This window comes from Ictidomys tridecemlineatus, chromosome 5 (genome assembly GCF_052094955.1).
Source record: "Ictidomys tridecemlineatus isolate mIctTri1 chromosome 5, mIctTri1.hap1, whole genome shotgun sequence".
Lineage (NCBI taxonomy): Eukaryota > Metazoa > Chordata > Mammalia > Rodentia > Sciuridae > Ictidomys > Ictidomys tridecemlineatus.
Window position 1 is genome coordinate 26,550,479 of NC_135481.1, and position 15,825 is coordinate 26,566,303.

Consider the following 15,825-nt stretch of genomic DNA (forward strand, 5'->3'; position numbering starts at 1 on the left):
TCGACCTGATAGAAAGCAACGTATGGTAAATATTGAAAACTCCAGGCATCGAAAACAAGAGCAGAAGCACCTTCATCCACAGCCTTATAAAAGGGAAGGTAAATGGCATAAATATGGTCGCACTAATGGAAGACACATGGCAAATCTTGAAATAGAATTGGGGCAATTACCTTTTGATCCTAAATACTGATTCATGATTAAGTTAAATTAGAAAATTCAGAGAGACATGGATGCTTTCTACAATATCTGGTGTTTAAACTAAGATCAAATTATCAAGATGACAGTGTCTGTCTTTCATTTTTAAAAGTTCAGTTTGGTCGCTTTGTATTTATATTATTACACAGAAGCATCAATCAACAGCTTACTAACCTACATATTCCAGTAGTTTAGCTTTGTTGAACGTTTTTTCCTCTTTTTTTGCACTGGAAAAAAGTTTCATTAAAGAAGCCAGGCACGCAACAGATTTTGTGCATGAAATGAGACTTCCTTGCAGTGTATGAGCTTAAAGCAAGCTCGTCTCATATGTGACAAAGTGTAATTAACACTGATTGTGTTAGAGTTTTGCAGTAGTAGAAAGTACATTGTGATGGGATTTCATCTCTAACATTTTATAATCTTACACTTCTTGTCTTTTTGTGGGTTCAAGAGCCTGTTCACTTGTGAAGAATTTGCTGCCCTCTTAAGAGCTTGCTGACTTGTTCTCTTGTGAAATTTCGTGCACATCTGAATATTATGGAAGAAATAATAAAACTACACCATGAGGAAAACTAAAGGTCTTTATTTAAAATCTAGCATTACATTAATATGTGATTTCTTATTCTGTGATATTTTATACAATTTCTCAGTAGTGATATTTGGTAAAGCAATCCACAGTGGCTTTTTGCAAATTCCAGGAGTTAAACTTGGTGTTGACTAAAGTGTCTAGCAGCACCTGAATATTTCTACCCAGAAATGTCAGTTTCTCTGGAGAAGCTGTAAACACAATTTAGAATTTCATCTTCTGTTGATTTCCCCATTTAAGTTTTCTTTCATAGACATATATGTGACTTCCAGTTCGACCCTCCGGCAAGTGAGTGTGGAAGAAAACAGCAGTTCTCTCATAATTTCTTGAAATTAGGAAAGTACTTATTTCCTAGAAGTAAATAAATGTTTAAGTAAATAAAGGCTACATTTTGTTGTATTGTCAATTCTAATCGCTCCTCTGCAACATTTTTCTTCATAAAACAATATTTCTTTTTTAAAAAAATTTTTACTGGTGCATTATAATTATATAAAGTAGTGGGAAGCATTGTGTTGTATTCATGGATGCACACAGCACAGTTTGATCTATTTCATTCCCCAGTACCTCTCCTTTCCCTCTTCTCCCTTTCCCTGGCCCGAATCCTCTACTGATCTCCCTTATATTTTCATGAGATTCCCCTACCCTTGTGTGTTTTCCATTTTCTCTCTAGCAGCCACATAAAGGAAAGCAAACATAATAGCCCTTGACTTTCTGAGTCTGGCTTATTTCACTTAGTATGATTATCTCCAGTTTTCATCTACTTTCCTGAAAAGGACACAAGAATTTTTACTCAGCCATCAAGACCAAAATTGTATATATATAACATAACACATTTCCTTTATTCACTCTGAATAAAACAAAGATTCCTTTAATAAAAGAATTAACTTACAATAACAAACATACCTTGACAGTTTAGAACTGGGGCTGATTTTGACTGGGAAAAAGACAAATTATGGAATATGGGGGTTGAAAAAGACTATAAAATAGCTTATGTTATCTTTTTACCTGTGTGTTTGCTAAACCTGGGGTTGAATAAAAACATTGAGTTTTTTTTTCTTTTTCATATTTACTTACCTCCTCCAAAACATTGAAGATGATCAAGTAAGTAGGCAGTGATGCATCATCAGGAAGCTCTTTATGTAACCAGATTAAGGGATTTAGGTAGAATGTATCTGCTTCATCAAGATACTGACTTTTCCCAGTCAAGTCTGGGGGACACTGGAGAAATCTCATTGGAAGTGGACAGTGCACATGGCTATGAGAAAAATATTATATTTACAAGAGGTTAAAAAATATGGTGAATGTTTTCTGTTACTCTTAAGATATATCATGTAACAGTCAGCAATTCCAATTAACGTGAAGAAGGAAGTCCTTAATATATATTACCAAACATGGAGAACATGATTCTCCACGGCATAAACAAGTCCAAGCTTAAACATGAACCTCTCATTTCAAGGAGCAAAGTAAATAATTTAGCAGCTTGGAGGACTAGCCATCCTCTAACATTAGAGTACTGTTCCAAAAATCCAAATATTCTTTGGGATCAGGTAAGTTACCTCATTATAGAGTAATTCTCTATAGGCTTATTGGGCAAGGTAGGAAAATGGTTAATAATGAAAAGGAATTTTTGCTTTCTTGCCTTTCTGGTCTGAAAGAGGGGGGATTACATCTTTAAATGACAAGTTTTACATACTTGTGTAAGTTTACTAATAGGGAACAACAAATGTTCACTGACTAACAATCTAAGTAATGGTTTTATTGTGGTATAGAGTATAAAAAGATGGATTTGTCTTTAAGGCCATGCAAAATGCCATGTTTTTAATTGTCTGAGGGAGAAAACTAACGATAAAAAGATTCAAAATGTTCAATTAGAGGGCTAGGATGTAGCTCTGATAGAGCATCTGCATCTGCAAGTCCTGAGTTCAATCGCAGGCAACGGGGGAAAAAAAAAGAAAAAGACCCAATTAGAAATGAAGTAAAATTATGGAGATTTATCTGTGAGATGCATATCAACTGAATTTATATAAGACTTGCTGCTTTATAACTCATGGTTTTGGAGATGAAAAGCAGAAATTCTTGAGAATTTTAATCTGGAATGGGCACTGGGCCTTCTGTTTTTAGTTTTTTTTTCAGTATGTGCTTTGAAAAAGTACAAGATGAGAAACTAGATGTGGTGGTTTACACCCGTAATCCCAGCAGCTCAGGAAAGCTGAGGCAGTAGGATTACAATTCCAGGCCAGCCTGGGCAATTTAGTGAGACCCTATCTCAAAACAAACAGCTAGGGATGTAGCTCAGTGGTAAAATACCTCAGGTTCAATCCCAGTACCACACACAGAAAAGTATATTAACCATACAAAAGTGAAAGATGTCAACCCCTATTACATATGGAGAATATCTTGTTACCACTAGAATTCCTGTACCACCAACATGAACATGGAAGGACAGTGAATGTCCCCCACTAAGCATGCTTATATCTATATATCTCTATACAGGCATATAGATAGGTAAATAGATAAGCATATGTATAATATAAAATTTATTTTGGGAGGACTGTATAGAAAAGAATCCTCAAGTTGAAGGAATACTTGAGGTCTTCCATCTAGCCTGTGGCTTTTGCAAGGCAATTCCAATTTAGTAAATTATGTGTTCATTATTGGCACTTGAGTATTCCAAAACGTTAAATTCTCTTAAAATTATATCCATGGTGATATTAATTTAATGTGCACACTGACTATCAACTCCAGATTGTTTAAAGCCAGGTTAAGTTAAACAGTTGTAGAATTTTATTTAGGGAAGCTAGTTGCTTTCCTCCTGTACCATTATTGACTGTTGGTAACTAGGATAGCTTCTTGGAATACAATCATAGGACCAAATGGATATCTTTTTGAATGCCTTGTATGGTAAGGCAACATTAGTATTTTATATTTCCTAGGAATACTTAATTCAAGCATTAGACTATCACTTAGTTGTACTCCCTGATTTTTATGGATGAGACAACTGATGCCCCAGAAGATTAAAAGACTGGTTTAAGACTGAGACAAAAGTACAAATGCAAATCTGAACTAGAATTTAGTGTTCTGAGATTAATTCGATGTTGTGTAAATAAAATTTAAGTATAAACTTTTTAAAAAGTATTTATTTAAAAATATGATTTTCATTGACAGAATAAATGATTTTTAAAGTACAGTAAATAAATGAGTGGAAGTTTAAATTTTCTTATCATTTGATCAATGATCAATTGAAATCTGAGAATTTTAAAGTAGTTTTGTTTTCTCAATAATAACACATATAACAACTTTTATTACCTGTAATAAGGAGTGGAGTGGCAAGGCATCATTATAAATACTGAGGCTGAAGATTTATTGGGACTGTTGTGACAGGCTTTTTGAATATGACTCATGACATCAAGAGTACCTCGTTGATGAACTAAACCAGTATAGAGTGCGAGGAACATATTTGATAAAAACAGGAAACTTAGAGCTGGTTTTTTCCATGTTTTCAGGTGGGCTAGTGAGTATCCTATATGAAGATAGGTACATTGAATTGTAAAACTGGCAATCTTTTGGTTTCTTATGTTAACTGCAGATACATTTGTAATTTCATGGAAATGGCATAAACTGCAATGCTGTTGTAGACACAAAAAATAAGCAGTAAGTCATAATTTTTGTGACCATTCACTATCATTGTATTGTCATCTAGGTCTGAATCGTTCTAGTAAAAGGTCCTGTGGTGTGGTATATTAGCTTATGGCTATTGAATCTAACATGCAGATTTTAAGTCTCTAAGGGTTTTCAAATCATCTGACAATCAAAGTTTACCAAGGGAACTTCAGAAATTGAAGTTATTAAAGGGAGAGTTAGACACATTACAATTATATTAATGAGTTAGCCATGAAAAGGCTAAGATGCACGTTTGTTTTTTACAGGGAAGTACCAGTTTCTTCAATACATAAGATACTAGATTTTGTCACCCAGTAGGCATTTTTTTAACTGAAATTGAAATAATACAGCAAAACAGTTTTCACTGAAATGATCCACTTTCAAATGACCTAGCTTCAGAAAGTAGTAATCACCACCACATCAATGATGTGACTTAAAATTGGAGATTTTGCCAATCACTGAAGATGTGGGACTTTATATGAACTCTGGTGATTAGCTCTCAAAATATGGAGCCTTTCACTTTACATATTAGCTAACTTGTTGCTAACTAGATGCCAAACATCGCTTTGAAATTCTTAATTTAAAGTAGGTACATAGAATATTTCTGGGTGAATTGCATAAGTGATAATAGTTTACCATTGGAGAACAGGCTAGGTGATTATGGACCAACCACTAGTATATTTATATTTGTACCATGAGCATTTTATTTTACAATAACATAGTTTTTATCAAATTTTCATCAGACTACTGTTAAAAAAAAGTGTTGTAAATCCATTATATCCCAGTTGATTACTTTCAAGGACAAATCTAAAAACTTAAGTATACTTTCTTTCAGTATCCACAGGGGTCTGGTTAGAATATACCACTCCCCAAAGAACAAAAATCCTCAAATGCTCAAGTCCCTTATATAAAATGATATGCATATTACCTATGCACATTCCCCTGATTATTTTAAATCATCTTTAGATGACTTAAAATATCTAATCTGTGTAAATAGTGACATTTATGGAAATAGTGATGATGGTGATTTATAGAATAATAAGAATGAAAAATCTGCCAGTACATTTTCCTGAATATTTTTAATCCTTGGCTAGTTTGAATCCATGGATGTAGAACATTCAGAAATAAGAGTATATAAGAAGGCCCTGTGTAAGTTGGCCCTTTTATTCAGCCATGCCTCCAAATCATATATTATTTAGCTTGATATACATACTTTAGTTTCGGATATTTAGCACGGCAATTATTCTCCAGCAAGGATTAATGAATTTCTTCTCACCAAGTTATGGTTCACGGTAGTGGACAATAATGGGAAAGCCAGTACATTACTAATTACCATCACATTTACTGAGGAGTGGCAAGGACGCATCCTGGTTTGGACAAGAATTATCAGAAAACCTAATGTTAAGAAAAAAATCTCTACTATGTTCTGTACTACTTTCTACCAATTAGAAAATATATGAGTTAATCTACTTTCAAATACCCTGAGAAAGCTGTTAGGTCAGATTAGTTTCAGTGATTACATGAGAGAAAGAGTAGTTTAATTTTGGAGTGGGATTTAAGAGGACAGGTATGGGTAAATGGTGAGACTTTGAACTTTTAACCACAATGAGTACTGGGTAAAGACAGTGGTATTAGGATGAATTTTGGTTGCTGCTTTCTTAAGGAAACAAGTTGTATTTTCATGTTGTATAATGAGAAGTAAATAGATGATGTCCAAAACAAAGATCGTTAGGTAGCATTGTAAGCATTTTATTTAGAAATAAGGAGGTAAATACCAAAATAAACTCTTAAAAGAATGTTTAAGTGATTGCTTATGGGGAGTTTTAGGAGGGAGTGCAGAGGAAGATCATTGGTTGTTTTTCTTTTTTTTTAAAACAAACTACTTAGGAATGACAATTCAAACAGTGTGCATGTGCAATTTTAATAACAAGATCAGAATACAGAAAACAAAGTGGCCTAATCCAAGAGAAGCAAGTCTACCTTGGTCACTGTGTTAAAAACTAATTGATACCCAACTCAGAATTGGCAGCATGTACTAGAAACATCAGTACCTAGTTTGAGAGGAGAGGCATAAGATAAGAATTTCAGCAATGTTAAGCCAGTAGAGTTTTCCTTTTACAGGTAAACTTGAGATACAACTTTACACATGTCACTAAAGATCACAACCAATCATAGAAGGTATGTTTATAGAATCCTAGAGGACTGAGGAAAATTCAGACTAAGCAAGATAAGTTACTGCAGACTGAAAAAAACCCCTGCTATAATTAATTATTCTTCCTATGTTCAGTTCCATTATTTCCCTATCAAATGGTCTGGCCTGGCCTTTTGAATTGCTTTAAGCAAAGAAAATGTGATGGAAATTCAGAGCCAGGGATCCCTCTCTAGTGATCCTGGATATACCAAGTGAATAGACCTCAGGTAGCCAATTGGAGGATGAAAGAATAGAAGAGCTGTCAGCCTTAGCCAACAACTGGATCCCAGACATATGAGAGCCCTGCCTAGGTCAACAGAGCCCTGCCTAGGTCAACAGAGCTGTCTGACTAGACAAGTGGTCACATCTGCATAAGTGAGCACAGCAGAGATGAGAACAACTGCACAAATGAAGTGTAGACTTGTAAATAATACTAAATGGAATTTTAGGCCACTAAGTGTTTTTCTTTTGGAAATGATGTCTCACTACCTTGTCTAAGCTGGACTAGAACTTGCAATCCACCTGCCTCAGCCTCCCAATTAGCTGGTCCAGCCACTAAGTTTTGAAGTGGCTTATTAGACATCAGTGGCTGACAAAGTTGTCTTTTTTATATAAAATAAAGTTAAAATAGGCCATACAAACAGAATAAGGCTTGGATTTGTGATATAACAATTTCAGGTGTCAGGAAAGTTTCAAATTTCGTCATTTAAAACACCAAGAACTGCAAAGAGAGCCACTTTTTTGACAATGTTTCCTGAATGTCCAGATTTCTGTCTAGGTGAGCTCCTACTGGAACCTCCTGGCAGTAAAGGTCTGTTGACTCCTAGTGGAAGTTCAAATTATCTAGGAATCAAGAGATTCTTTGGGCCCATCCTAGAATGTTAGTTCTGTGTGTCTGGAGAACACCTTGTGAGGAGATAAGGTGTATTTCTAAGTCTCCATCCTGAATAGATACTTAATGAAAAGGTGATTGTGGGGCTTGGGATTGAACCCAGGGCATCACACTTTCTGGGCAAGTGCTTTACAATTAAACTATACTCCCAGACCAAGAAACGGATAAGAATCCATTAAAATGGGGTCTTTTCATGCCTTCATCAAATTTTATCTCAAATTTTGAGACCCAGAATAGGGCCTAATTATAGGCATCCCCCCACTTAAAAGACTCAAACTTATGGACTGGGAATGAGGATTCAGACACTTTGACATTTCTGTAAATACTTTATAAGAAACAGGGCATAGAAGAGGACACAGAAACACCCAGATTCCTAAATAAACCAAACCAAACCATAAACAGATTGACAGATGGGGACACACACACACATTTGTCTTCCAGTACTCTGACAATGCTTAATTATAACTAATGCTCAAGTCACTGTAAAAATAAAAACTTTAAAATCTAAAGTGATTTGTTAAAAGATTTCCTCTGGTAAATGGACCCACTATTATTAAAATTTGCCAAATGCTGGGCTGGGGTTGTGGCTCAGTGATAGAGCGCTTGCTTCACACATGTGAGGCACTGGGTTCAATCCTCAGTACCACATAAAAATAAAGATATATATTTAAAAAAATTTGCAAAATGTGTATTTGTATATGAAGTAAGACTACAATAACAAAATTTGAGGGTTTGGTTTCAGTACTTCATATAAGTCACATACATAGATGTATATATTTACCTAAATAGTAGAGAGTACATATATCTGAGATCTGTAGGAGCTGATGTGTACTTGGTCAAAGAAGGCCACCTAATTCAATGGGTCATCTGGACTTTTTTTGTTAAGTAAAATTAAGACAGATTTGTAACTCCGTAGTTTTTTCCAGTCTCCAGTCCCAGTCCAAGTTGGTAATTCATTTCCTTCCCTCCTAATTCAGTTATTATTTTTTTAAGGTTGTACTATTTGAAGGAAGCTAAAGTAAATTCAAATTTACTTTGAATTAAATTTGAAGTTAATAAAATTTTAATTCTTAATTTTCCCAAATCAATCAATGCAAAAATTCAGATTTTCTTGAGTTAAGTCAAATAAGATATTTTTAAAAATTCACAGGTAAAAACTACAATGCATATACCTTATGGAAAAATAGAGAAAGGGCCAAAAATAAAATCACAGGAGTGAATTGTTTTAAAACTACATTCATGGCTAGGTGTGGTGATGCATGCTTGTAATCCCAGCAATTTGGGAGATTGAGGCAGGAGGATCGCAAGTTTGAGGCCAGCCTCAGCAACTCAGTGAAACCTTGTCTCAAAATAACAATTATTTTTTTTTTTTTTAAAAAAGGGGGGGCTGGGGATGTAGCTCAATGGTAAAGTACCCTTGGAGTTAATCCTCAGTACCAGGGGAGGAAAAAAAAGCATAGGCATTAGTCACTCTTAAAGGGGTAAATAGTTTTTGTGTAAAGGCAACAAAAACTAGTTTAAACAGCTACAAATATATCCTTATGTTTTTATCTGACTTCATAGGATACAGGAAAAAAAATAATTACAATTAGCTTATAATTAGCAATTCTCATTTAGCTTAGTTGAAAATAAATAATAGTTAATGAGCATTATTATCTTTTAACTATTACTATGTAATTTTTTATTTTAATAAAAACACTCACCACAGAACACCATACAAAATGGTAAAACTGGATAGATGAACCTGAATTCTTTGTGGCCCAACATGCTATAATAATAAAAGATATTAAGAAAAAAATATTATGTACCATTTTATTATGATACATGATTATTTGAAAAATTAATGTATTTAAAATGAAACACAACTAACATGATCTATGTTTTCTAAGTATTGGAGATTGAATTTCTTCAGCAATTAGTCTTTGTTATTTTGAAGTAATAAGGTAATTATGATGTGTCAAAACTAATCATGACATTTAATGTCAAAGTGAAATTATAAAGTACAATTATATTCTAACACAGATTTCTGTTACCAATTCAGTCAAGTAGTATTACACAAATTTGGAATACAGATACATACATTTTCATTTTAATATTTCTCTGGCCCTTTAATACTTAAATTTTTTAAGGAAATAAAATTTGTTCAACTAATTAAAAACTGAGTATAATCCTGGTTATCTGAAGTATTTATATGCGCACCAGCATAATTACTACTACTTCTGACTTTTAAAATAATCTCTTGGGCTGGGGATGTGGCTCAAGCGGTAGCGTGCTCGCCTGGCATGCGTGCGGCCCGGGTTCGATCCTCAGCACCACATACCAACAAAGATGTTGTATCCGCTGAAAACTAAAAAATAAATATTAAAAAAAAATTCTCTCTCTCTCTAAAAAAAAATCTCTTAACAAATCATAAAAGTTAATGTATTAGTTTACTTTTCAAAGAAACTAATTTCATGGTAACATTTACTACTTGAACAAATAAAATCTTACCTATATATTATCAGTGTCCATACCACAGTCACCAAAAGTATCTGGTACTTCTTCGGGGCTAGAAAGCAGCCATGAATAAAGAAGGGTAAGTGAGTACCCAAGACAACTGGAAATCCTTGACTGAAGTACCAATGCCATGGATGAGAACCATAGAATGTTCCCAAGTTCTGCAGCACGTTAAATTTCAAAAAATTAAACTGAACCAGAGTCCACTGGAATAGTTGAAGATAAAAGAAATAAAAATGTGTTAGTGTCAAGCATTACTCTGGCATGAAGGAATTTGAAGGAACTTTGATATTCAATCAGAATTTAAGTCTAAAAACCAGGCAATAGTTAACAATAATTTTAATTAATGACTATATGAAATCACTCAACTATAGTTTTTTCTTTAAGTACTGTTGTAGTCTTTGTTATTTTTAAAAACAGTAGGGTTTTTGAGATTTAAGATGAACCTGAAAAATTGCGAATAAATGTTCACACACAGTTTGGTAATGTTATACATCCAATTAGAGATAGAGAGGATCCTAAAACTAACTTTTAGTAAAGGGTATATGTGGTAACCATATTAACCTACATTTACTCTAGTACCTTACAATGTCACATATTATCTGCTAAGGTAAAACTCTACAAACACAAAAATTTGAATCATAGCACAAAGCGGATAATGACAGCAACAGTAATAACAAGTAAAATTAAGTGCTCACTTGAGCCAGGAACTGTTATTATTTTATGTGTTATGTCATTTAATCTTACTCAATTGTGACAAATGTCACAATTATTCCCAGATAAAGGAACCATAGAAAGAAGAGTTGGAAATTTGTCCAAGATTACCTGGCTATTAATAAAGAATATTAGGCTTCAAAATATGGACAGGATTCCAAAGCCATAACCAACTTCTAAGTTAGAAAAAGGAAATTTAAAAACAAAGGCCATTATGTACAGTTATTAGATTAAAATCTCAAACCAAATGACTGAAGAATAGAATATTTGGTTGGTGTGATTTCTGCATGATTAAGAGTCAAAGTCATTAAAATTCTTTTATTACTTTAGAATAATATTTTAGAATAGTATTTCTCTGGCTCTTCAATACTTAAAATTTTGCCTTAAAAGACGTCTGAACATTAGCTAGGAATACAACAGCACAGCAAATTGCACCAAAAGCATACACTAAAAGTCTTTTTAATAAAATGTAGCACACAGCATTTTTTAAAAAAAATATTTGCCTCTGAAATATTAATGGATTAAAAAAATCCAATTTGAGGTTTTAGCACAATAAATGGTCAAAATAAAAAGTAGCTGTTAGCTTAATATATTTTTACTTACTTGACCAAAAAAAACACGATCAATTATTAGAGACAAACTCAAAGTTACAAACCTGAAAAACAAGAAGAGAATGGTGATTCAATTTCTGAACCTGCTGAAGATCCAATATTGCTGTATGGTTTTTGCAAGTATCTTGCACTAAAAGCTACTTTTAAAATGTTTCACAATTTCACCAGCTAAATATGAATGTAAACATTTTGAAAGATCTTTTGCTATGAGAACATGCATTTAAGCAGATTTTTCTTTTCAATGCTAGAGATTAATTCCTGGGCTTTAAGTATGCTGAACAAGTGCTCTGCCTCAGTTATGTACCCATCCCTTAATTTTTTTTTACTTTAAATTTTGAAAAGTTGCCCAGGTTGACCTGAAACTTTGTATCCTCCTGCCTTAGCCTCCTGAGTAGCTGAGATTACAGGCCTGTACCACCATGTCCCCAGCTAAGTAAACTTCTGAAAATAAACACTATGTTTTCTGTTGCTACATATCAAGTTACCCCAAAACTTGGTAACTTAAAAATATGAATATTTATTACTTCATAATTCATGTGGGTAAAAAATCCAAGTGTAATTTGGCCAAGTTCCTCTGGTTTAAGAGCTCTCATGAATTGCAGTTGAGCTCTTTAGCTGAGAGTGCAGTTTCATATGAAAGCTTAATGGGTTGGAAGAGACAAGAGCTTCTGAACTCACAGGGTTACTGGTAGGGTTCATTCCCTTGACATGTGGATCTTAAGACCATTTCATGACATAATGACTGGCTTCCAGCAGGGTGTCGGGCAAAAACGACGTATCCCAAGATGGAAGTCATTTGTTGAAGTGACATTCCATCCCTTCTGCTGTATGCTACTCATTAGAATTGAGTTGACAAATCTAGACCACACACAAGAAAAGGGGGTTATCTGATAGCATAAGTGAGTTTTACCTTTTTTGAATTTTATAAGAATGGTATCATACCATATCTACTCTTGTTTCTAGTCTCTCTCAATCATCATGCTTGTGAGACTGAACTGTGTGGTTTTTGTATGCTATAGTTCGGTTATTTACAGTTACAGTGTATGTAACTATGTATTCCACACTACCTTATTTATTCTGTTAATGGACACTGTGCTTCCTATTTTCAGGCATTATAAATAGTGTTGTTATGGACATTCATTTACAAATCCTTTTGTGTCCATTAATCTGTATCTCCTTTGGGTATATACCTAGAACTAGAACTGCATAGTCTAAGCCATTAGTTTGGAAAACTATTTATTCAATTTAATCTAGATATGAGGTTTTAGCTGATAATATATAATGTTAATATCTTCAGATAGGTAGCTTGCTTTTTTTTAACTCTCCTAATGGTGAATCTGATGTACAAAGTTTCCTTAAACTATTTCTTAGTAGTCTTAATTACTGTAACTTTGTAATAAGTCTTAATATCTAACAGTGTAAATCCTCTAACATTTTTTTCCCCTCCAGTTATTCTTGGCCTACTGCATTCCACTTAAAGTTTAGAGTCAGCTAGGCACAGTGGCACCCACCTGTAATCCCAGTGGCTGGGGAGAATCACAAATTCAAAGCCAGCATCTGCAATTTAGCAAGGCCCTAAGCAACTTAGCGAGACCCTGTCTCAGAATAAAAAGTAAAAAGGGCTGGGGATGTAACTTAGTGATTAAGTGCCTCTTGGTTTAGTCCCCCACAATACCAAAGAATAAAATGTTTAGAATCAGCCTTACAGTTCATTCTTTCTCCCTTTCTTTCTCTCTCACACACAGAGCCTAGTGGTATTTAATAGGAATTGCAATGAATATACAGACTGTAATGGTTTGGATCTAGAAATGTCCCTGGAAAAGCTCTTGTTTTGAAAGCATGATCCCCAATGCAGAAAGTTTCAGAGTGGGGCTTTTAGGCAATGATAAAAGCTGTACCTGAATGGATTACTAGGAAGTAACGGGAGGAAGGTGGGGCATTATCCCACAACCCAGGATGCGCCCTGCCCCTTCCACTCTCTCTCTTCTCTCTGCACTTCCTGTCTGTCATAAGCCAGTTTTCCTCCACCATGCCTTCTGCCATGATATTCTGCCTTACCTCAGGCCAAAGGCAATGGAGTAAGCGGACTATGGACTGAACCTCTCAAACTGTGAGCATAAAATAAACTTTTACTTCCCTAAGTTGTTCTTGACAGGTATTCTGATCACAGTGATGAAAAGCCAACTAACACAGAACACTCTGAGAACTGATACTTTAAAATAATCTACCATCCACCAACATGGTATATCCCGCCATTTATTTAAGCCTTCATAAGTTTTTCCCAACAATGTATTGCAGTTTTCTGTGTAGATATCTTTTACAAAATTTATTTGTAAGGATCTGATGTTTTCTGATGTCTTTGTGAATAATACTTTGTTTTCCCATACACCCTTCACCTATTCCTATAAATTTCTCATTGTAAATAACATTATTTCTATATATCCTTCACCTAGATTCCTCAAATGGTAATGTTTTACTATATTTCTTTTATTTCTTTCTCTCTTGAAATAGATATATATATATTTTCTGAATTGTTGGGGAATAAGTTGCGGACATCATTTACCTTTTTTAAAATATGTCAGTGGAAATTTCCTAAAAAGAATGGTTTCCTATATAAACTACAAATCAAACTCATAAAATTAAAATTACATCTTTACTATCTAATTTTCAGACCTTGTTCAAATTTTACCAGTTGTCCTAACAATGTCATTTATAGTAAGAAAAAAAATCTCCTTTATTATATTCAGTTTTTATGTTTCTTTATAATACTTTAATATAGCATGATGGTTCCTTAAGTTTTGTCTTTAATAACTATGGCATCTTTGAGGAATCAGGTCAGTTGTTCTGGAGAATGTACCTCAATTTGGGATTGTCTGATGTTTTTTCATGATTACATTCAGATTATGCACTTTGTCAGTGATACCACAGAAGGGATAAGAGTGTTTCAATGCTTCAGATCAGGGTTTCCATAATATTGATTTGTTAGATTACTTGGCAATGTTTACTTACTTGGTTAAGGTGTGTCTGCCAAGTTTCTCTGTTGTATAATTATCATTTTATTCTTCATAATTAGTAAGTATCCTGGGGAGAGATACTTTGAAATTATGTAAATATTGTTTTTCTTAAATGTCAAACCAACTTTAGTGTCCAAGAGCAATTAATATTTGTTTATTGGTCTTTTATTCAATGAACATGTTTAACTAGTTATAATAGTTTATATCTTTTAGATTTTCTATACATAGAATCATATCATATGGCTGTACTTCTTTCTTACCAACCATTTAGTTGCTTTTCTTACTGCCCTAGCTAGGATGCATATTGTTGAACAGAAGTGGAAATAGGCATTCTTATTATCTTCTCCCACTCAGAGGAAAATATTTCAATACTAAGTATGATTTTGCTGTAACATTTTAATATAAATCACCATATTAATGAGTCCTTTTTCATTGCTTGTTCTCTAAGGGTTGTGTTTTAATTTTTATCCAAATCATGACAGGAATTTTATCATCTCCTTTTCTGTGTCTACTGAGAAAATCCTGTGATTTTTCTTTTTTTTCTGTTAATTTCTAAATATTGAATCAACTTCATATTTCTAGAATAAAGCTAATTTTGGTTGTAATATAGTCCCCTTTATAATATGTCACTGGATTCAATTTGCTAAAATTTGTTTAGGATTTTTACTTTCACAGTTATGAGAAATACTGGTTTATACCCGCCTTTTCTTGTCATGTCCTTGTTATACTGTGGTATAAAGGACATGCTCTTTTCATTACAGGAGTTAGGAAGTGTTCTTTATTTTTTTTAAATTTTATTTATTTTTTATTCTGTGGAAGAGTTTGTGTAGATTGATTGAAGTTTCTGCTTTATTTTCTTTTCTTTTTCCTTCTTGGTACTGGGGATAGAAACTATAGAGCCTCACACATGCTAAGTAATCACTCTACCACTGAGATACATCCCCAGCCCCCCCCCCCCGCCCCCCCTTTTTTTTTTTGAGACAGGGTCTAGCTGAATTGCTCAAGCTGGCCTCCAATTTGCAATCCTTCTTCCTCAGCCTCCGGTGTAGCTGAGATTACAAGCTGTTTCTTCTTTATTAAATGGATGGAAGAACTGATTATATAGTCATTTGAAAACCTGATGATTCTTTGTTTGAAGGTCTTAATTGCAAATTAAATTTCTATAGTACTGTTCAGATTTTTCTATTCTTTTTGTCAGTTTTGATAAATTGCATTTTTCTAGAAATTTGTCCATTTCATCTAAGTTGTCAAATATATTAGAATATTAGAATAGCTCAGTGGTAGAGTGCTTAGCATAAAATAAATAAAATAAAGGCATGCTGTTTATGACTACAAATATTTTTTAAAAAATAGAATAAAGTTATTTATAGTATCCTTATCTCTTTAATGCCTGTAAACCCACAAGATGTCCCATACATCATTCCAATCTTGCCAAAAACTGGGGACAAAAACTGGTCACTGACAGG

The 15,825-nt window shown here is 33.8% G+C and overlaps 2 protein-coding genes across 8 annotated transcripts in view; one reads left to right on the forward strand and one right to left on the reverse strand.

The window, feature by feature from the left end:
* The window catches only part of Ccpg1 (cell cycle progression 1), a 41,971-nt gene extending 40,803 nt beyond the window's left edge, over positions 1-1,168 (forward strand). For 4 of the 5 annotated variants that reach the window (XM_078049585.1, XM_078049586.1, XM_040275525.2 and 1 more), the window contains one exon: positions 1-1,168. In XM_078049585.1, coding sequence (XP_077905711.1) covers positions 1-190 — 190 coding nt within the window. In that variant the 3' untranslated portion in view covers positions 191-1,168. The other variant, XM_040275526.2, reaches the window with a different exon arrangement.
* Positions 759-15,825, reverse strand: part of Pigb (phosphatidylinositol glycan anchor biosynthesis class B) — a 27,996-nt gene continuing 12,929 nt past the window's right edge. For 2 of the 3 annotated variants that reach the window (XM_021726868.3, XM_013359567.4), the window contains 6 exons: positions 11,338-11,389; positions 10,015-10,226; positions 9,228-9,292; positions 4,088-4,301; positions 1,856-2,036; positions 759-1,132 (listed from right to left, as the gene is read on the reverse strand). In XM_021726868.3, the coding sequence (XP_021582543.1) occupies positions 986-1,132; positions 1,856-2,036; positions 4,088-4,301; positions 9,228-9,292; positions 10,015-10,226; positions 11,338-11,389 (871 nt within the window). In that variant the 3' untranslated portion in view covers positions 759-985. The remainder of the gene's footprint in view (positions 1,133-1,855; positions 2,037-4,087; positions 4,302-9,227; positions 9,293-10,014; positions 10,227-11,337; positions 11,390-15,825) is intronic. The other variant, XM_021726873.3, reaches the window with a different exon arrangement.